We start from the raw sequence: 22539 nt of genomic DNA, 5'->3' as shown, positions 1-22539 counted from the left end.
GTGGGAATACTTGTCTACATCTCTCTGTTTGTCTGTCCATTTAACAATTTTAATAATTGCGGTTAGATGGGAACGCTTATCTTTATATCTATCTCTCGTTTATAACTGCTATAAAATCAGCTGGAACCATTCAAGACGGAAACAATTATGTTCAAATATCTTTCTCCTTCCCTATCCCATTTTAGCAAATGGTAGAAAGAGATCTGGTGCCATTAAAGGGGAGAACGCTTATCTTAATATACCTTTCTCTCATTTAACTACTGCTATAAAGTCAGCTGGTACCATAAAAGATGGGAACGACTATCTTTGTATATCTGTCTTTCTTACTTTGAACAACTGCTAGATAGACAGATGGGTTGTACCTTTACAGAGGAAAACGCCTATCTCTTTCGTTTTGAACAATTGCTAAAAAAGACAGATGGTACCGTCGAAGAATTGGACAAACTCCTGTATTCATCTCTTCCATTTCGTTTTTTCGGTCGACTATTTCGAGTATTTCCTTCTATCCTTCATATCTTTGTGTTTCTGTTGTCCATGTGTTCATATCTTTATCAATAGAGAAAGGTACCAAGAAAAATCTCGTGGTAGTGACCGTCTTTAATAAGGTCTCTGAAACTCGTTTTGTATAATGCAGAAGCTTATTATTTATGTAACTCTTGTCCTTCGTCAGGGTTCAACGAGGTCACACTCTTCTCGTGCGTAAAGAAATTCATCCATTTAAAAAAAATCATAAAAAAATAACTGTACGAGATAGAAAAGAAATTGAAACTAATAATAAGAGATAAAACTGTGTGAAACAAAAATGTTAGCATTTGAATCCTTCATAAACGGTCACTTATTAGGTAATCCAAAGCAAATTAGGTAGGTGTAATTGAATTTTTAAAAAAATTTCATACTGGGTTGCTCAGGATATATCATGCTAGCACAAGTTAAACCTTCAGGAATCACACTTTGATAACCGTATATAAACTTGAAATGAATAAACAGCGTTCTTGTCCCCTTCCCAAAAAAAAAAAAGAAATCAGATTGATGCATTTAATAATATTATTATCGGTAGGCTAAGAAGGTACAGAGTCGCGCGAAAAAATATCACTACGCAGCACGGAGAGCCTAAGAAGAAACTTTTCACCGGTGTTAAAAAATTTATATCTGTTAAGCTACAAAATAGACAAATATATGTGATACGCTTTTTAAAAGAGCACTTTAAAGACATTTGCGTGGTGTTAATTTTAAGAATTCTATTTTGTGATTTCTTGTAGTAAGCTTACATCAAAGATAGTAGCTGTATTGGGCTTAGATTTCACAGACCGGTCTGAATGTCACAAGTGAGAAATTAAAGAAATTCTTTTACAGGATATACACAAGCATAAAGTACCAAACAAGATACTATTTTATTAGAATATACATTAGAATTTAAATATTACTTACTGTTTTCTTCTCATATTTTGTTGTTTGAGTACAAATCCATGTCAAATCGAGTGACTGCCAACTAATGTCAATATGGCGCTCTAGTAAACAAACTATACATTGGTATAAAACACGAGGAATTTTTCAGTCTTTAAAGGGAAGTAATCGTTCGAGGAACAAGTCCTAAAGGTTCATGTGTTTTCTCCCTTGTATATTCGTTCATTTACGATTTATACATATCTTTAAAAATACAGCAATGCATCCATCACAGGTGGGAGACGCGCATACTTAAAAAGAAGCCGTTTGAACTTCCACCGGTGGGCTCCTCGCAGGAACAGAGTATGTAAATAAAGGAACGCTCGGTTGGCATAAATACAGAAACATACTTTCACGTCAATGCAGAAGATTACTCTTGAATTGAAATTTTTTTTATTCTTTGTGAACGTTTTTCCTCTTGTTTTATTTTAATAAATTTCCTTGAAAAAAAATCGATTGTCAACGCTGATGACAAAATACTGGTGAGGATTGTCGCGGTTTTTTTAACGAGTACATGTACAGCAATGGAAGGCTTCGCTAGCCCTAAACTGATCGTATAAGTTGTAGAATGTCTTAAATTGTTTCGTGTATGATTAGCTGCCAGCGTCTTACATCTTTGGAAGACAACTTTTCCAAAACAGAAAGATTTCATGGAGAGGCTATTGTGTGGGCTGAACAAAGAAGACCGATCAAAAACTGTCTGTAAACAACAAAACAAATATATTCCGGTTCTGCCATCCTATGGACGAGCTGTAGTGCTGACTTCTTCGTGCAGCTCTTAAAACAATGAAATGTCTCTGGACTTTCTGACTGCTGTCCAGCATCAACTGTCTTCGTTCTCCATCTCTGTGATTTTAGTTCAAGTATATGAAAATAAGAGTTCCCACCTGCAATGGTACCCGCTATCTTCATAGCAGTACTTAAAACGAGAGAGATGGGCAGCAAGAAATTTATTTCGAGAGACCCTTTGTACTATTTTGATGGAGAAGATAGAAGAAAGTCTAGGGTGAATTGTTCCTGTTAGTATTTTAAAGATAAGTATACTAATGTTGAATTTTAGTTTAGTTAGTAGTGGTAGAAGTCCTAGAGATAGGAAATCATGAGGCCGTATTTTTGGTTTGAGTAATACCAGTTTGATAGCACTTTAAACACTAATGAGAGGCCTTATCAAAGCATCCTTATGGCTCAGTTTGCTTGTTTAATGCATGTATTGGTATGTTGTTTGCGAACATTTCATATGGTGAAGTGATATGAAGCGGACGGTCAGTTAGGTAGCGAACAGAAGAGGACCTACAAATAGGGTTGTGGGACACATTTTTGTTTCACTTCAATGGGATCCGACATTTGGGTTTTAACTACGACTCTGAGTTCTGTTTAAGAGAAAGGATCTAAGGAATTTAGTGGAGCAGATGCTAACTTTGTAAAGTTCCCATTTCTTAATGAGTAGGTAATGATCAATTATTTCAAAAGTTTTTGCTACAGAGAGGGCTGCAGTATAGTGTTTGTCATTTATATTGTTTAATCATTGTTTCTTCTAGAGATGTTAGTGTTGTTTGGCAAGAGTGTTTGGGTCTAAACCATCATGGATTAGCGTGGAGAACTTTATTAGGTGGATTTGGAGGTGAGTGTGAATGTGTTTCTTAAGGAGTGATAAAAATAAGATTGGTCGATAGTTAATAGGATTTTCTAGGTCACCTCATTTATGAATTGGGAGTCCTTCATTTTAGAAAGGTAGGGAAGTGGTATTCGGCAATACAGATGTTACATAGCTAGGTCAGAGTTTCTGCACTGACTGATGCCTAGAGCTTTAGTATTTTATTGTCAATGTTGTCAGGCTCTCCAGGTGTTTTTTTTTTTTTTTGGTTTTATTGTGTAAGGAATTTGTATTCATTTAAGAAATTCATTAAGGGAAAGCTAAGGGTAGTGTTAATATTATTTGAGCTGTAGAAATCTTGTAGTTTGCACAGGTTCTTTTTTTTTTTTTTTGAGTTCCCTTGTAGAAAATTGTCAATTAAATAATCTACCAACAACGATGAAAACATCTAACAGCATTCGATCCCTGTTTAATGAACTGAACACATAATTCATCATCGCTTGGAATATCAGTTGATAGTTGTGATTATCAAATATACGAATCGAAACAGAGGTGTAAACATCAAAATATCATTTGAAATCGTTTGATAATTTGGAAATATTTACTTTGTGAGATCATCAGGTGTCACTATATCAATATTTCAGTGTCAAAAATCTGTTATTCTTAGTAATACGAATGCTAGTTAAAATCACTTCATTCTGTACTTCTACATCCTTTTCTAACACGTTATTCTGTATCTTGTTTATGTAAATGAAAGAAGTTTTGAAATGTCAGTGCTGTGTGTCAGTAGCGATTTTGTTGTCTGTTGCGGAAAGAGTTTTTAAATAAATATTTAATTAAAGAAGCAGATTTTGATAATTTTAGAAGCAGCGCAGACGTTCATGTAAGCTGTGTTTATCTGTCACACGCAGTCTGTGGACACTGTTGAGACATAACATTACTTTGGCAAAGTGTTTATTGACAAACTTAAGTTTACATCTGAATGACAGCAAAGTGAAAAGGATTCAATGAGTGACTGACAACTGAGTTGTCTACACAGCTCATCTTCTTTTATTTAAAAAAAGGTTTCAGCTGAATGTTGATTGATTCATGGCGTCGCAGATTGAAACAACAACAGAAATATTAGCAGACATAATGAAATAAAGAGACAGAGCGATAAGAGCGAATGGTAGAGTAGAATGTAGAGGACAGCAGAAAAAGTGCTGCAAAATTAGAATGCGTATCACACAATCACATCGATTTCTACATAGTTTCACACCACAAAGAAACCAAACAACTTTGATCGATTACTATTTTTATTCAGTTTTCTGGACACAACTTAACTAATTTCATGTCAGATGTTGCCATTTAACAAACCAGAAACAATATTTTATGACTGGGAATGTCTTTTTAAAGCTTTCAAGTTGATGCATAGCAAGAAACAATAAATACAGAAGACGGTTTTTATATTGGATTACATAATTTATCTTTTGTATATCTTGGAAAAAATTTTACTTAAGAGTATTTTTTCTTTATAATTCCTTTTATAACATAAATGTACTAAAACCCTAGTTTTTGGTGTCAGTGGCGATTTCTGACAAAATGATGCAGGTCAATACAGTCCTATCATTATTCATCAAGACTGTTTGCACTGTTACAGTTGTCTGTGGAGCAGGAGACGTGGCACTCCTTCCAAGTTTCCGCGAATTCCACGCAGTGGTTACTTTCTTCTTTTGCTGTGCAGCCACGAAGTGTAAATACCTGGTCCGGTTCTGCCAGGCAAAGGGCAATGAATCAACAGATGATTGTGATGGGATACATTTAATCAATTAAATATATATATATATATTTATATAAGCTTTCATTCATCCATGCTTTCTACCACTGCAGCTATTCGCTTACCCGTCAGTTGATTATCTTTTCACGGATATGTTTTTATATTTTTTCATTAGATTATTCTATGTTAAACTCTCACGCCCATGATTGAAGAGATGTGAACAATACAAACAACGGCAGTAACACAACAATGGTAGTGCACAAGGGCGCAAGACCCACAGGAGGATGCAAACACAAAACTAAAAACTAATGTTTATTTACCTGCTGGGGAGGAAAGTTTAATCGTGTAGCAGAAGTCGTTGAGTTCGCACTCAATCTCTGGCACGTTGCCAGAATTGCAGCCAGTATCAGTCTCAGTACAATTCCTGCATTTCAAGCTGTTCACTGCAACACAAAACACAGAGTGCATCAGTTTTGCTCCCATCATCGTGTCTACTAAACGCCGGAAAAGGTGTTGGCGTTGGATATACATAGTCTATGTATAGTAACACCTGGGATGACCTGTGATAGCACATTATGTGGTTTTAAAATATATGTAAGGCCTTCTTTCTTAATGAAAATCAGTTCGATAAACAAGACAGCATAAATGAATGAAGGTTAGTTTTTCCCTCTTAACTAAAATAAAAAATATAAAAAGAAGAAACAATTTTTTTCAAGTACAAAGCGCCGCTTGCTGTATGTAAGTGATGCCTAGCCAAAACATTTGGCGCTTTTATAATACTATAAAATTAATAAAAAATACAATTATTAGTTTATTAAAGTATTTTATATTTCTGTCGATCGAGAAAACTTGAACTCGAACTCAAACTTGTTTTTGATTAACGCCAGACCCATTTGAAGGGAAGAAGTGTTCAGCAACAATGTCAAAAATCCTAATTATAAGTTAAATGTTAATACAATTCCGTAAAATACACAACTACATTATCATTACACATTAAGGGAACACCAATTGACAATTGTAATTGACTGCGATCCAGATGACTGCCTTCTATCAAGGTAAGACTGAGGGAGAGCGGGAGCATGTGACTGTCAGCTATAGAGAAGGTGCAGACTTTGTTGTAAGATGTCATCACATCTGTTCTCTGACTTTACAGTATTTGAATTTTTCAGTGTCAACAGTGTACTATTATTTAGAATAAAAATTTTTGTAAATATCGCGAAAACCTGTAATTCGCAAAACTCTTAAATATCCTTTTCCCTATCTGTATTTCGTAATTCTATAGAAACGGTTTTGAATATTATCTATTGGACGCCTTCTAATGGTTCTCACTCTTTCTTGTACATAAATAATTGAAGAAAAATGTCAAGAGCAGAATATGTTGTTAAGGTTTAGTCGTCACAACAGTAATACTTCTTTTTTTTTTCCTCTTTAGAAACAAAGATATTGATTTATGATTTTCAGGTTTCTTCATCAGTGGCTTCATTATTTTTGAAACTCTTGTGGAAGCTCTTCTCTAAAACAACTTGAGGTTATTTGTTTTATGCATGTTTTGTACTTAGAAGTAAATGTTCTCACTCATTTCGTTTCTGCAAGTATATTAACCTATGTCTGAGTGACTCTTACAGAAGTCTTTAAGCTGTGGGTTTAATCTCACTTCAATAAGGGCTTTGAAATCACAGGTTCCTGTATGAGCACCACTACTTATGCCGGAAGTTATAAAAATAAGATACAGTTTGACTAGAAATGTAAAGAAATTAAAAAAATGGCACTGAGAAGATTAAAACATAAGTTTACTTCTTCTGATGAGAGGCTGTCATAAAGCTGTGGCAATTTATTTGTGTTCAGACAAGCTTGTAACATTTGAAACTGTTCTTGAATCATTTTCAGTTTTACAGCAATGTAATTTTTATATTCGTAAATAATTTTACTTAGATATTCTTAAGAAATGTTGTAACACTGTGTTTTACACCTATGTAACTTGTGAAACTACAGCCTGTGTTTAAAATATGGTTAGAAGGCTACAACTTAGTCAAGTTCATCACAACATTGTACATGTATGTTCCAAGTCAGTTAACTATCTACTTGTTGGGTCATTAACATCGTCTGCCAGTAGATTACAGGAGCATGAGATGTTGAATGATCTTTCACAAGGACGACCGTTGATGTTGGTCTGTTTTGCCATCTGTTACAATAAGCACATCACACTTACACATTGTACGAGAGACAAGATTACATTTGGGACATTTTTGTCATCTTTTGCGTCTCCCAAAGGTTAGTCTGCCTACTTCATTGAACTTACCAATAGCTTTAGATTTATTCAGTTATTATCGACTGAATAGTTCTTACCTGGCACTTGAATCACCAACATGTAACCGGTCTCCGATGTTGTTATTTGAGTTGTACGCAGGTCAGTCGTATGTCCGAAGGTGGCTTACAATGACATGTTGGAAAGCACAGGTCTTCTTCTAAAAAGAGTAATAAATTAAAATGAAAAAATAAACAAAGTAAAGAAAGAGCCAGGTGAAGTGAACCTACCAGAGTCGACGTGGAGAAGAAACAAAAGCCCGCACAGGTAGAAGGCGGCGGCCATTAGCTGATGTGTTGTTGTCATGTTGGTCTCGTGGAGTGAGAACTCGCGGCCTCTTGTCTTTCCTCAGGTGAAAGTGGTGACTGCAATGGTGAGACTACTCGGGGTGTGTTGCAGGCAGCTAGTCGGTGATCTTTTATACCTCTTCTGGTATATGTGGTGATTTCTCATTGGTCGCCTATAATGGTCTTTTATATCCCATGCAGCGTTTGACACGCCGGTGTGACGTGGGAGACGTTATGGGGGAGGGGGTTGTCTTGTATTTGCTCTAGAAAAGTGTTTTCACCTAACTGATAAATATGGATGTACGTGGAAATGGGGGAGCAAAAGATGAAAGGAGGTGATGAATGGAAGAGGTTTGGGTAGTTGGGGGGAAAGTGTCGCTCAATTGTGGCGCTGTATGTATTTCTTAATGTCTCATCTCCTACAGCTCGTCAGCCTGTCGTTGTCTGTTGTGACTTTTTCTGACGTGGCAGACAGCGCAACAGGAACTCACATCATTCATCATGCTTTTTGTTCTACGTACTGTAACAAAATACAGAAACTAGTTTATGATGATTACAACGACAAAGAAAAAGATGATGATGATTGATGGATTATGATTAATGGATGATTGATGACGATTGAGGATGATGACGATGGTATGCAGAGTGCCTGCGTTTTCTCTCTTCGTTCTGGATTTGTAAGTAAGGTAGGGGAGGTTTTCACTGTGGGACAGTGGAGAATGTTTTTGACGAAACATAAATCGATGAGCCGACTCAAAACAGTTTGAAAGCGGAATTAGAATTCAGATCTTTGTTGTGTTAATCGTTATTGTAGCACCTCATGACCTTCAGAGAGAAGAAGGAAAATGAAAACAAAGATGAAAAGTTAAAGCATTTTCTGTCATCTACTTTTGCACACCGTTAATAAACCTCTGAACTACACTCCAAAGTCGCCTTAGATTATAAGCACAAAATTCTCAACCATTTAGGTTTGAACTCTGGACAAATGGATCATATTGCTTTTAATGTTAAGAGAGTAGGTTAGAGTGTTGCAACTAGGGACTCCCTTTTCTGTTCCTAATATAGTAGACAAGAGACTAACCGGACCTGAAAAAGTGACGGGAGAGAAAGTTTTCAAAAGAAAGGCAACGACACCAATACAAGAATTGATGTATACAACAAAAACGTTTCTTTTAGTTAATGACGAAGCCGTTAATGATGAAGCCGTCATCAAATCCAAAAGGACCCTTAAGAAATGTTTGCAGACCGATGCATTGTTTATAAAAGATTAAAAAGCGTTTTAAGGTGGTTCAGGGAGGTAAGTCTTTTTCTGAAACCAGACTGCAGGGTAAGAGGAAAAGTCTCGCTTTCAGGTGAGATGGATCAGAGTGTTTTAGTCCTTCGTGGACGTTTACTTTCCCAGTTTGCCTTCCACTGACTGTCGCATGATTCACTGCAGGTGTCGCATCCTGGAGGTCTGTAATCATACGACGGTCTCTGCACGGTATGTACATGCACATAAAGACAAAGTTCATAACCGCTCTGTACAGCATCTGCACAGTAAAACGAGCTTCACGATTCATATTCGGATAGCTATGAAGGTTTGCTTCCAATTACATTTTATTGTGCAGGTGGTACACAGCGCGGTGAATGATTTATGTCCATGTGCAGACCTGATCGATATGGTAATTTTGTTGTAGACTGTAGGCTAGGGTTACCGTGCTGAGAGATTATTAAGATGTTCTGAAGTTCCACAAAGTAAATGAGTCACTAATAAGTAAGACGCGCCTAAGATGCCTGTTGTGGCTGACAGGACGGAACTGCTGCCACTAGTCTACTAAGAGTAGAATCCCCAACAGTCAGAAGGATAAAACCACTTATGTCAGCTTTTCAAAATGTTTTGATGTCCTGACAAATGTCAGAAATTTTAATTGTTTGTGCGCATGCGTAGATCATTACTTGCTAGATATGCTGGCGCGCGATGATTCACTATTTTATGTTGCTGTTAACAAAAAAGTTTAGATATACCGAAGTTTTTGTTTTAACCGACTGCTGCATCAGCAGGGTCAAAGTGAGTTCACAGTCCAAATACGTACGTTTCCTTCCCATCCTGCATTAACTTTGCGATTTTGAAGGGCCCCTAATGGAGTGACGGAAGAAAGTAAAGGCTACGGGCTATACCTCTCCTAACTGACCGAACGCCCATAGGGCGTAGCCGTTACGCGATTACAGTGACCCGGACATTTCGCTCTGCCCTTTGACCTCGCGCCCGCATTTGCTGACCTGCTGTCAGACTCCACACTCGCCGCCCGATGGGTTTCTACCTGCAACAACCGCTTTGGTCATCGCACTCTCAATGTGAATTAGGTGAGAAGTGGGCACTTAAATTCTGTACAATATTATAACATGAATTATTCATACCAGTTGGAACTGTCTGTACAATATCGTGATTTCTTGTTTTAGTTTAATTTAATTTGCATAGTTCAGCCCGAACCGTCGATTTGTCGCGTGCTACTTCCTCTTTGTGTCATGTGCTCGATGTAGGAAGATGCCCCACGGGGTAACAAGGTATTTTATGTATAAATTGTCTACGCATAATGTTATGGTTTCAAATAATCCTTATTATGAATTAACCCTATAATAGTTCTTAGCAATTTACCTTGTATTGAAGTTTGAACCCTCCATCATGTATTGTAAGACAGATTATTGTAATCGCTTTTTTTAGATTAAATGCAGTCTTTGGTTATTTCCCTTTCTAACAAATGCTGAAGATTTAGGATCGTGCTTAGTCAAAGCATTGTAATAATGCCGACTACAAAACAGTCAACAGATGACTCCACAGTGTGGCTGAAGATGTAGTGTGCGTATAAACTCTTCCATGCTGTAAAAGAAGGCTACACATTTCTTAATCATTGAGAACAGCAAACAGTTTTCCTGACAGAGTGAAATATATTAGTGTTTGATAAAATGTAATATATATATATATTATATTTATTTTCTTTTATATAAAGTAGTCCAGTTTTATAATATTTGCATACTTTTACAATAAATGTTTAAAGAGTGTTCGATTGTGTTTGCATTCTGCAATTATAATATATAAAATAACATTGCTGTAAAGCTGTTATACATTTTTGCAAACATGAAGACTGACCACAGTTACAGTTTAGTTTAATACAATGTAAACACCACTAAACCAGGCTCATTAGCTTAAAATTTCGTCTAATTGAAACTTTAGTGATAACTTCAAGTAATCTTTGGGCAATGTAGGATATATGTATATATTAGAAAGGAGACAACACAGGCTGCAGATTGTTTCTGCATGAATGTGCACACACGTGACAAGATAACAGTAATCAGAGGTTTTTCATTAAGAGTTGTGACAATGTCATATAGTAGCATGTTCTGTAAGATGTGTAGAATGCTTTAATTTATTTATATAGGATATTCAACATCCTGGAAAGGTTGTAAGACAATCAACCGACATGGTATATGATGAGACTGGTTATTCCCAGTTGAACGCCATCTGTCAGTAACGAGGGTAAAATCTCTGTGACATGTTTATAACAGAACTTGGTAAATCAGATCCCTTATACGTATAGAAACAGAAGTAAAGACTGCAGTGTATTATTTAAATTTGTTGTTTGATTTGGTAACATCTGTTGTGTAGCAATCTCTGTCGTCAATATATCAATCAGTAATTATTTCACTGTGAACAATGTAACAGTCTAGAGATTATTTAAATACAAAATACGAAATCTGGTATTGTTAATTTTCTATAAAAATAACCGCTTCCTCTGTACTGTGTGCGTGTAAATCCTGTTTAGTTCTAGCTATGGAACATGAAAAATCCAAATAAAAAGTGAAAAAAAAGCAACAAACGTTTGTTCTATTTTGTTATTCGAGGATATTTGTGACCCTCCACGACGAAATGAGTCTTATGTCGGAAATCCGAGATTTGTCAAATTGCATATTTTTAAAAAGCACAGGCTCTGAACTTTATTTTGATACAGTTGTTATTCTTCTAGTCCTAATATTGAGTGATTTATAAACGTTTGAAGTAAGAAAGTAGGATTGCGACGATTTTAAGAAAAGCGGGTTCCAAGATTAGCGTCTGGTGTTTGTTTATTTAATTTTATTGTGTAAGGATTTTGTTTACTTTCGAAAAATTCACCAAGGGAATGTTGAGGGTAGTGTTAATATTCTTTGAGCTGTAGAAATCTTGTAATTTGTGTAGGCTGTTTTCTTTTGAGTTCATTAGCCGATAATCGTCAATTAAATAATCTACCAACATTGAGGAACACATGGAACAGCATTGGACCTTGTTTTATGAATTTAACACATATTATTTCGCAGCTTGGGACTAATTGTGATTATCCCATATAGGTATCCAAACAGAGGTGTAAACATCAAATAATTATCTGAAATAGTTATATATTTGGCAACATTTACTCTGTGACATCATCAGGTGTCACAATATCAATATTTCAGAGTCAAAAATCTGTTATTCTTAGTAATAAAAATGTTCTTAAAAATCACTACATTCTGTACTTGTACATCCTTTTATAACTCTTTACTCTGTATCTTGTTTATGTAAATAAGAGAAGTTTTGAAATGTCAGTGCCATGTGTCTGTAACAATTCAGTTGCTTGGTGTGGCAATAGTTTTTTGAAAACATATTTAATTAAAGAAGAAGTTGATAATAATTTTAGAAGCAGTGCAGACGTTCATGTAAGCTGTGTTTATCTATCTATATATTTAGTCTGTGGACACTGTTGAGGTATAGCATTACTTGGCAAAGTGTTTACTGACAAACTTAAGTTTACATCTGAATGACAGCAGAGTGAAAAGGATTCAATGAGTGACTGACAACTGAGTTGTCTACACAGCAGTCAGCTCATCTTTCATTTTAAAAGATTTCAGTTGACTGGCGTCGCAGAGTGAAGCAACAACAGAAATAAGAGGAGATATAATAAAATAAAGAGAGAGAGCGACAAGAGCGAATGGAGTGCTTGAAGTAGAATGTAGAGGACAGCAGAAAAAATGCTGCAAAATCAGAATAATAAGTATCACACAATCACATCGATTTCTACATTGTTTCACACCACAAAGAAGCCAAACAACGTAGATGGATTACTACTTTTCTTCAGTTTTCTGGACAGAAATTAAATAATTTGATGTCAGATGTTGCCATTTAACAAGCCAGAAACAACATTTCAATACCAGGAATATCTTTTTAAAGCTTTCACGTTGATGCATAGCAAGAAACAATAAATACAGAAGACGGTTTTTATATGGGATTACATAGTTTATCTTTTGTGTATCATGGAAAAAAATTTACTGAAGAGTATTTTTTCTTTATATTTTCTTTTATAACATAAAAGTACTAAAACCCTAGTTTTTGGTGTCAGTGGCGATTTCTGACAAAATGATGCATGTCAATACAGTCCTATCATTCTTCACCAATATTGGATGCACTGTTACAGCTGTTTGTGTAGCAGTAGATGTGGCATTCCTTCCAAGTTTCGTCGACATCGTCGCAGTGGTTACCTTCGTCATTTGCTGTGCAGCCACGAAGTGTAACTGTTTGGTCCGATTCTGCCAGGCATAGGGCAATGAATTAACAGAGGATTGTGATGGGATACATCCAATTAATTAAATATATATATATAAGCTTTCATTCATCCATGCTTTCTACCACTGCAACTATTCGCTTACCCGTCAGTTGATTATCTTTTCACGGATAAGTTTATATATTTTTTCATTAGATTATTCTATGTTAAACTCTCACGCCCATGACTGAAGAGATGTGAACAATACAAAAAACGGCAGTAACACAACAATGGTAGTGCACAAGGGTGCAAGACCCACAGGAGGATGCACACACGAAACTAAAAACTAATGTTTATTTACCTCCTGGGGAGAAAAATCTAATTGCGTAGCAGACTTGGTTGGGTTGGCACTCTCTCTCTGGTGCGTTGCCAGAATTGCAGTTAGTATCACCGAACGTACAATTCTTGCATCTCAAGCTGTTCACTGCAACACAAAACACAGAGTGCATCAGTCTTGCTCCCATCATTGTGTTGAATGATCTTTCAAAAGGACGACCGTTGATGTTGGTCTGTCTTGCCGTCTGTTACAATAAGCACATCACACTTACACATTGTAAGAGAGACAAGATTACATTTGGGACATTTATTGTCATCTTTGCGTCTCCCAAAGGTTAGTCTGCCTACTTTATTGAACTTACCAATAGCTTTAGATTTTTTCAGTTATTATGGACTGAATAGTTCTTACCTGGCATTTGAATGACCAACATGCAACCGGTCTCGGATGTTGTTATTTGAGTTGTACTAAGGTCAGTCGTATGTCCGAAGGTGTCTTACAATTACATGTTGGAAAGCACAAGTCTTCTTCTAAAAAGAGTAATAAATTAAAATGAAAAAATAAATAAAGTAAAGAAAGAGTCAAGTGAAGTAAACCTACCAGAGTCGACGTGGAGAAGAAACAAAAGCCCGCACAGGCAGAAGGCGGCGGCCATTAACTGATGTGTTGTTGTCATGTTGGTCTTGTGGAGTGAGAACTCGCGGCCTCTTGTCTTTCCTCAGGTGAAAGTGGTGACTGCAATGGTGAGACTACTCGGGGCGTGTAGCAGGCAGCTAGTCGGTGATCTTTTATACCTCTTCTTGTATATGTGGTGACTTCTCATTGGTCGCCTATAATGGTCTTTTATATCCCACGCACCGTTTGACACGCCGGTGTGACGTGGGAGACGTTATGGGGGAGGGGTTGTCTTGTATTAGCTCTAGAAAAGTGTTTTCACCTAACTGATAAATATGGATGTACGTGGAAATGGGGGAGTAAAAGATGAAAGGAGGTGATGAATAGAAGAGGTTTGGGTAGTTGGGGGGAAAGTGTCGCTCAATTGTAACGCCGCATGTATTTCTTAATGTCTCATCTCCTACATCCTGTCGTTGTCTGTTGTGATTTTTTCTGACGTGGCAGACAGCGCAACAGGAACTCACATCATACATCATGCTTTTAGTTATACGTACTGTAACAAAATACAGAAACTAGTTTATGATGATTACACTTACAAAGAAAAAGATGATGATGATTGATGGATGATGATAGTAGATGATTGATGATGATTGACGAGGATGACGATTGTATGCAGAGTGCCTGCGTTTTCTCTCTTCGTTCTGGATTTGTAAGTAGGGTAGGGGAGGTTTTCACTGTGGGACAATGGAGAATGTTTTTGACGAAACATAAATCGATGAGCCGGCTCAAAACAGTTTGAAAGAAGAATTAGAATTGAGATCTTTGTTGTGTTAATCGTTATTGTAGCACCTCATGACCTTTTAGAGAGAAGAAGGAAAATGAAAACAAAGATGAAAAGTTAAAGCCATTTTCTGTCATCTACTTTTGCACACCGTTAATAAACCTCTGAACTACACTCCAAATTCGCCTTAGATGATAAGCACAAAATTATCTACAACCATTTAGGTTTTGACATCTGGACAAATGGATCATATTGCTTTTAATGTTAAAGAGAGTAGGTTAGAGTGTTGCAACTAGGGACTCCCTTTTAATGTTCCTAAAAATAGTAGACAAGAGACTAAACACGGACCTGAAAAAAGTGCCGGAAGAGAAAGTTTTCAAAAAGAGAGGCACACGACACAGAAATACAAGAATAGATGTAGACAGCAAAAACGTGTCTTTCAGTTAATGACGAAGCCGTTAATGATGAAGCCGTCATCAAATCCAAAAGGACCCTTAAGAAATGTTTGCAGACCGATGCATTGTTTATAAAAGATTAAAAAGCGTTTTAAGGTGGTTCAGGGAGGTAAGTCTTTTTCTGAAACCAGACTGCAGGGTAAGAGGAAGGTCTTGCTTCCAGGTGAGATGGATCAGAGTGTTTAAGTCTTTCGTCGACGTGTACTCTCTGTTTGCCTTGCACTGACTGTCCAGTGAGTCACTGCAGGTGTCGCATCCTGGAGGTCTGTAATCATACGACGGTCTCTGCTTGGTCTGTGCATACACATAAAGACAAAGTTCATAACCACTCTGTACAGCATCTGCACAGTAAAACGAGCTTCACGATTCATATGCGGATAGCAATGATGGTTTGCTTTCAATAATCTTTTTATTGTGCAGGTGGTATACAGCGCGGTAAATGTCTATGTGTAGACCTGATCGATATTGTCATTTTGCAGTAGACCGTGGGACGCGCGATGATTCACAGTGTTGTCCATGGGAATGGGAATCCCATGGGAAACGTCCCATGGGATGGGATGGGATGGGACAGCACACATTTGTATTTCCCATGGTAGTCGATACTTGATATTGCAAAATAAATTTACTGTTATTTCATTCATCAAGGATTTAAATCTTTCCTCTGAATCATCTATTGTATTTGAAGTAGCAGGAATTATAGAATAAAAGCCGAAAAGTGGTTTTCAGTGTTGTCCATAGGATTGTTATTACCATGGGAATCCCATGGGAAACGTCCCGTGGGATGGGATGGGACGGGACAGGCATAAATTGCCATGGGACGGGATGAGACGGGATAGAAAAATATGTCCCATGGACAACCCTGATGATTCACTTGTGTACCACTTGCGGTTGCGTTTGCAGGACCAGACCAAATGATTTCGGAGGCCTTACACGGCCATTCTCTATAAAGTTATGTTCCCATTTACCACCGCATCTCCACCAAACATTTTGTTGAACCAGCCAGCAAAACCACTTACACAAAAAAAAAAAAAAAAGAAAAAAAAAAGAAAAAGATAAAAAAAAAAGAAAAAGAAAAGAAAAGATTAGCGTTAACCATGTTCTGCCAATGCCGCACAAATGGTTCCCAGTCACTTAATCCCCAGACACTTCATCCCCGACACTTCATCCCCGACACTTCATCCCCTAGACTTTTAATCCCCAGACACTTCATCCCCGACACTTCATCCCCTAGACTTTTAATCCCTAAGCACTTCATCCCCAGACACTTAATCCCTAAACTAAATCCTTAACTAAAAAAATTATGAAGTCAGCGAAAAATTTAATTGAAATTCAAATTCAAATGATGCTTTTAACTTCAACGTCATTTGAACATCAACAACATTAGTTAAAGTTCATATAAGCTAGTAAATTTAATGTTCTTCAACAATATGATATGATAATTGTTCTTGAGTGTCGGGGATGAAGTGTCGGGGATGAAATGTCTGGGGATTAAAAGTCTAGGGGATGAAGTGTCGGGGATGAAGTGTCGGGGATGAAGTGTCTGGGGATTAAGTGACTGGACACCCGCACAAATATATCAGGAGGTCGGTCAGAGAGACGGAATAGGATCGCATGTAAATTATTCTGTTTCAGGTAAGTTACCACAAGGACTGAACCTAGGCCATAAAGATAAACATACAGCCGGATAACCAGGCTACTGCAGTTGACTAGAATTGCTCATGACCTTTCAGAACTGGTCAGGTCAAATATTATTTCAGTGATTTGTACCATAGCCAGGACCTCAAATGAAGACAATGTCTTTGTACGACAACGAATTGGATGGTGTTGAGCTGGACATGGAAAGGGTATTAAAAACAACACAAAACAAGGTTAAGAATAGTGAGAGTAAAATGATGTTATTATTCCTAAGATGCCTGTTGTGGCTGACAGGACGGAACTGCTGCTGCTACTAGTCTACTAATAGTAGAATCCATGACAGTCAGAAAGACAAAACCACTTGTGTCGCCTTTTGAAAATGTTTTGACGTTCGTACGAATGTCAGAATTTTTATTTGTTTGTGCGCATGCGTAGGTCATTACTTGGTAGACATGCTGGCGCGCGATGATTCACTATTTTATGTTGCTGTTAAAAATATCTAGATACCGAAGTTTTTTTTTCTAACGGACGCCTGTATCAGCAGGGTCAGAGTGAGTTCACAGTCCATATACGGACGTTCCCTTGCTTTGTGGAGTCACGTGCCTATTCGCGACAGCAAAGTCCACCGGGTAGTTGAACGCCATCTGTCAGTAACGAGGGTAAAATCTCTGTTATATGTTTATAACACCACTTGGTAAATCAGATCACTTATACATATAGAAACAGAAGTAAAGACTGCAGTGTATTATTTAAATTTGTTGTTTGATTTGGTAACATGTGTTGTGTAGCAATCTCTGGCGTCAATACATCAATCAGTAATTATTTCAATGTCAACAATGTAACAGTCTAGGGATTTTTTAAAGTAAAAATACGAAAACTGTTATTCTGCATCCTTTAAAAATAACCGTTTCCCCTGTACTTTGTATATGTGTAAAACCCATTGAGTTCTAGCTATGGAACATGATAAACCAAATCAACAAAATGTAAAAAAAAAAAAAAAAACTTTTTGTTCTATTTTGTTATTTTGACATTTTATATGCATTGATAATTTTCAAATTTTATCTTTTTGCTAAAAATGTTTTAAGAGTTCTAATTAAGAAGCCTACAATTTCTGAAGGTTTCCTTCTTCTCCTGTACCTAAAATTACTATACAATCATGTTAGCAGCAGAATATTTGGTTAAATTCTCAAACGTCACAGTAGTGTTGGTTATGAATAAGCGGTGTTTATCAACGATACCTTGTTAGTGCACCCTACTGAGGCACAGAAGTATTTTAGCGAAGTGTTTACCGACAAAATTAAGTTGGACATCTCAATGACAGCAAAGTGTTTAACGAAACGATAAGTGACAGCTAAGTCATCTCAACTGCTTTCATTGTATAAGGGGTTAAGCTGACTTCTAACTGATGTCGGAAGGTAAAAGAACAAAAAAAGCAGCATGAGGCAGATTAGAGGAAGAGCGGTATGACCGGATGGAAAGTTTAAAGTACAATGTAGAAAGACAAGTGTGAAAAGAAAGAAGAATATAGAGTATTCAATTAGAAAGTAGAATACACATCAATAAGATAACGTAGGTACCCGCACACACGTGTTTCCGCACAATATGACTCGACAAAGGAACAACAATTAACTTAGATTTGCAACTGCTTTTTCCAGTTCTTCTGATGAATAAAAACAAATTGTCATAAATTTACAACCTAAGATAATTTTTTTTTAAACCTCCAATAACAGGAAATGTCTGAATAAAACTGTTTCGATGATACTTAGCAAAAGAAAAAAAATGACTTTTAAGTGGAATAAAACGGATTATCTTTTGGATAATATCCTTCAAATTAAATTGTTTCTGAATAGCGATAGCATCATTGGCTTGTATCATTGGCGGCCTCTCGTAAAATGGTCACATATTCCTCTTCTCAATATATAGTAGATTAGTTGTTACAGCCGCTCGTGTTGCAAAAGAAGTAGCACAATAGCCCTTTCCTCCACCCACGATAGGTATCCACTTTTGGTGCTGCCAGGAATAGGGTAATGATGTAGCAATGGCATGTAATGGGATAAATAAAAGTGGTCTTATTTATCCTTCCACTCATCCATCTACCATGCATCTGTGCGCATAAGTGTCACTCTGTCATCTATCACCTATACATTTATCTTTTTCTCAATATATCCTTCCACGTTTCTGTGTGACAACTTAAAACAATTTGATAGCAAATCGTATGACTATATTTATATGTAAACTTTTTTTTATCGACTCTCTCTTTTTCAATATAAGTGAGAGGAAGATTTATAATTGAGAGGAAGGAAGAAAACTGTGAATTAAGTGTTGTAGGCTGACTGAAGGGAGATAAACAATGGAAACATAATACAACGGCAGTAATACAACAATGTGGGATGCACAAGGCAAAGCCACAGGCGGAGCACACACAAAACAAAAAAAAGTATTTACGATTGGTGTGGTAGATTCTAAGAATATTACAGTGCGTATCGTTTGTACAGTCTTTATCTGGCACTTCTCCGCTTGTAACCTCTTTGTACAGCATCTGAACAATTAGTAAAATGAGGCGAACAGGCGGGAGACGTGTAATGCTATCCTCAACTGACGAGGGGATGACCTGTGGGCGACAATAATCACTCGTAACTCTAGCTTTTCTTTAACAACCCGCTGCCTGCCCTCGACTTCGCAAGCAACTTAAAACGTAATCGTGTCGCATCTCTCCCCCCACCCACTGTTTTCCAGTTTTTTTTTTGTAAATCTCACTATTAATTAGTAGATTGACGAACGCTGTAAGGTTTCCTTAATGTGTAGGAGGTACTACATATATTTGAAAAATCAAGGTATGTATAAATATAATTATTGATATTTTTCTACAGGAGTTCCACTACTGATAGTTTGGGGGGTTTCTGTTTTGTTTTTCGTTGGGTTTTTTTTTTTTTTTTTTTTTTGGTCTGAGTTTTTAAAAATTTTTCTTTTAGGATATAGTTGAGCTTCATGGAAAATAACTAAAGAAAAGCATGGCTAATGTTTTGATTTTTTTTTTTCATAGAGAATGGTTGCAGGAAAAGGTTCTGCCCGCGGGACGATTAAGGTCTCCAAAATCATTTGGTGTGGTCCTGCCAAGACAACCGCAAGTGGTACACAAGTGAATCATCACGTGTCCCACAGTCTACTACAGATTTCCTATTTCCTTTAGAAGACATGAACAGCCTCTAAGCGACTCCCTCGCGTTATCCGCTCCCTCGCCCACATCTGTTTTTCTTTCTTCTTCTCTCTCTCCGCTATATTATGCAATATCACTATCGTAGCCACAGTTGCTTCCAAAAAAAATCTCGTCGTCGATGTCGTCTGCAATATTGTTGTATACATAATGTATATACATATACGTATCGAAACAGAGGTCTAAACATAAAAAAAATTATCTGAATAGTTTAATAATTTGGCAACATTTACTGTGTGAGATCATCTGTGTCACTATATCAATATTTCAGTGTGAAAAATCTGTTATTCATTCTGTACATCTTCATCCTTTTATAACTCTTTACTCTGTATCTTGTTTATGTAAATAAAAGAAGTTTTGAAATGTCAGTGCTGTGTGTCAGTAGCGATTTTGTTGCCTGGTGCGGCAATAGTTTTTAAAATACATATTTAATTAAAGAAGCAGATTTGGATAATTTTAGAAGCAGTGCAGATGTGTTTATCTGTCACACGTAGTCTGTGGACACTGTTGAGGCATAAAATTACTTTGGCAAAGTGTTTATTGACAAACTTAAGTTTACATCTGAATGACAGCCAAGTGAAAAGGATTCAACGAGTGACTGACAACTGAATTGTCTACACAGCGTGATGGCGTCGCTGAGTGAAACAACGAATTAAATAAGAGAAGACATAATAATTTAGTCTTTTTAATGTCTTTTTAAAGCTTTCACAATGACTCATAGCAAGAAACAATAAAAACAGAAGACGAGTTTAAGTGTGATTACATGGTTTATTTTGTTGCGTTATTTGGATAAAATTGTATTGAAGACTAATTTCCTATTATAAAATAAAAATACTAAACTCATAGTTTTTTATGTCTGTGGCGTATTCTGACAAAATGATCAAGGTAAAGGCAGTTCTTCTCTCATTCTTCACCAAGATTGGATGCGCTGTTACAGTTTTCTGTTGCGCAAATGAGCACACACTGGATTTCAGAATCCGGATATTCAGTGCAGTTGAAATTTTCTTCTTTGTCTGAGCAGCCACGTAATGTCTGATCACTGTCCGGTACTGCCAGGCAAAGGGCAATGAATCAATATAGGTTTGTATTGTTATTCGTACAAATAATTTATAATATATAATTATCCATGCTTTTTAGCCATGCATCTATTCACTTATCCACCAGTAGATTATCTTTTCACGGATACATTTTTATCTTTCTCAAAAAATTATTCTACTATAAACTCTCACGCCCACGACTGAAGATATGAGAGCAATGCAAACAACGGCAGTAACACAACAATGGTAGTGCACAAGGGAGACACACAGAAGGATGCAAACACGAAATTAATACAAAATTTTATTTACCTCCTTTTGTGAACTGTCTAAAAACGCCGCAGAGTTCGTTGGGTCCGCACTCAACATTCTGGCACGTTGCCAGAATTACAGTCAGGGTTATCAAAGTCACAATCCTTGCATTTCAAGCCGTTCACTGCAACACAAAACACACAGTACATCAGTCTTGCTCCCATCATCGTGTCTCTACTAATCGCCGGAAAAGGTGTTGGCGTTAGACATACATAGTCCACGAGTAGAACAACCTTCAACGACTTGTGATAGTACTCTATGTGGTTTTAAAATATATTAAGGTTGCTTTCTTAATGTAAAACAGGTCGATAATAAAAAATACAGTTATTAGTTTGATAAAAGTATTTTATATTTCTCTCGATCGAGAAAATTCGAATTCATTCTCAATCTCAACCTTCTATTGAGTAGCGTCAGGCCCATTTAAAGGGAGAACTGTACAACAACAAAAGCAGACATAAGTTAATGTTAATACAATTCTGTAAAATATACAACTACAATATTATTATACATTGAAGGAACTCCAGTTTAGAGATGTAACTGACTGCGATCGAGATGGCAGTCTGTCAAAGTAAGACTGAGGGAGAGGGAGACCATGTGACTGTCAGCTATGGAAGGTGCAGACTTTGTTGTACGATGTCATCACATCTGTTGTGTTACAGTCTCTGACTTTACAGATTTGAATATTTCAGTCTCAACAGTTCTTGTGAATAAATATTTTTGTAAATATCGCAAAAATCTGTTACTAAGCTTTTAAAAATCCTTTTTTCCTATCTGTATTTTATAATTCTATTCGAACGGTTTTGAGTATTATCTATTGGACGGCTTCTAATGGTTCTCACTGTTCTTTATACGATGTTGTTATTTGAGTTGTATGTCCGAAGGTGACTTAACGTTGACATGTTGTAAAGCGCACGACTTTTTTTTTTTAAGTGAAACACATTAAAATGAGAAAAAATGAAAGAAAGAGTCATATGAAGTAAACCTACCACTATCGACGTGGTAAAGAAACAAAAGCCCGCACAGGTAGAAGGCGGCGGCCATTAACTGATGTGTTGTTGTCATGTTGGTCTTGTGGAGTGAGAACTCGCGGCCTCTTGTCTTTCCTCAGGTGAAAGTGGTGACTGCAATGGTGAGACTACTCGGGCGTGTTGTAGGCAGCTAGTCGGTGATCTTTTATACCTCTTCATGTACATGTGGTGACTTCTTATTGGTCGCCTGTATTGGCCCTTTATATCGTATGCACCAC

At 36.8% G+C, this 22539-nt stretch overlaps 3 protein-coding genes and 1 long non-coding RNA gene across 6 annotated transcripts in view; all 4 read right to left on the bottom strand.

The window, feature by feature from the left end:
• LOC112568304 overlaps positions 1-7557 on the bottom strand; it is a 30024-nt gene extending 22467 nt beyond the window's left edge. Inside the window, exons 1-3 of one of the 3 annotated variants that reach the window (XM_025245549.1) lie at positions 7329-7520; positions 5114-5236; positions 4319-4788 (exon numbers count right to left, since the gene is read on the bottom strand). In XM_025245549.1, coding sequence (XP_025101334.1) covers positions 4646-4788; positions 5114-5236; positions 7329-7404 — 342 coding nt within the window. In that variant the 5' untranslated portion in view covers positions 7405-7520 and the 3' untranslated portion in view covers positions 4319-4645. Of the gene's footprint in view, positions 1-4318; positions 4789-5113; positions 5237-7328 lie in introns of those variants that run through there. The other 2 variants (XM_025245579.1, XM_025245574.1) reach the window with 2 other exon arrangements.
• Positions 1-22539, bottom strand: part of LOC112568274 — a 70275-nt gene that overhangs the window by 32972 nt on the left and 14764 nt on the right. The window lies entirely within an intron of this gene.
• LOC112568296 lies at positions 12490-14051 on the bottom strand. Its single transcript, XM_025245537.1, has 3 exons — positions 13848-14051; positions 13275-13397; positions 12490-12959 (listed from the first exon to the last, which is right to left on the bottom strand). Exons 1-3 carry the CDS (start codon positions 13921-13923, stop codon positions 12814-12816), a joined length of 345 nt encoding a protein of 114 aa, XP_025101322.1. The 5' UTR covers positions 13924-14051; the 3' UTR covers positions 12490-12813.
• LOC112568388 lies at positions 20696-22445 on the bottom strand. Its single transcript, XR_003100078.1, has 3 exons — positions 22280-22445; positions 21294-21417; positions 20696-20996 (listed from the first exon to the last, which is right to left on the bottom strand). It is a non-coding gene; the product is annotated as an uncharacterized LOC112568388 (long non-coding RNA).

This window comes from Pomacea canaliculata, linkage group LG1 (assembly GCF_003073045.1).
Source record: "Pomacea canaliculata isolate SZHN2017 linkage group LG1, ASM307304v1, whole genome shotgun sequence".
In the NCBI taxonomy this organism is placed as follows: Eukaryota; Metazoa; Mollusca; class Gastropoda; order Architaenioglossa; family Ampullariidae; genus Pomacea; species Pomacea canaliculata.
The sequence above is the reverse complement of the archived record's forward strand: the minus strand, read 5'-3'. Positions and strand labels throughout refer to the sequence as shown.

What these genes read in the sequence shown, in the direction of transcription:
- LOC112568296 (XM_025245537.1), bottom strand. Translation starts at nt 13,923, where the DNA reads ATGACAACAACACATCAGTTAATGGCCGCCGCCTTCTGCCTGTGCGGG. An exon ending in TCTTCTCCACGTCGACTCTG is followed by an intron (nt 13,398 to 13,847) that starts GTAGGTTTACTT and finishes TTTGTGTTGCAG; the next exon opens with TGAACAGCTTGAGATGCAAG. An exon ending in TAGATTTTTCTCCCCAGGAG is followed by an intron (nt 12,960 to 13,274) that starts GTAAATAAACAT and finishes TATGCCTGGCAG; the next exon opens with AATCGGACCAAACAGTTACA.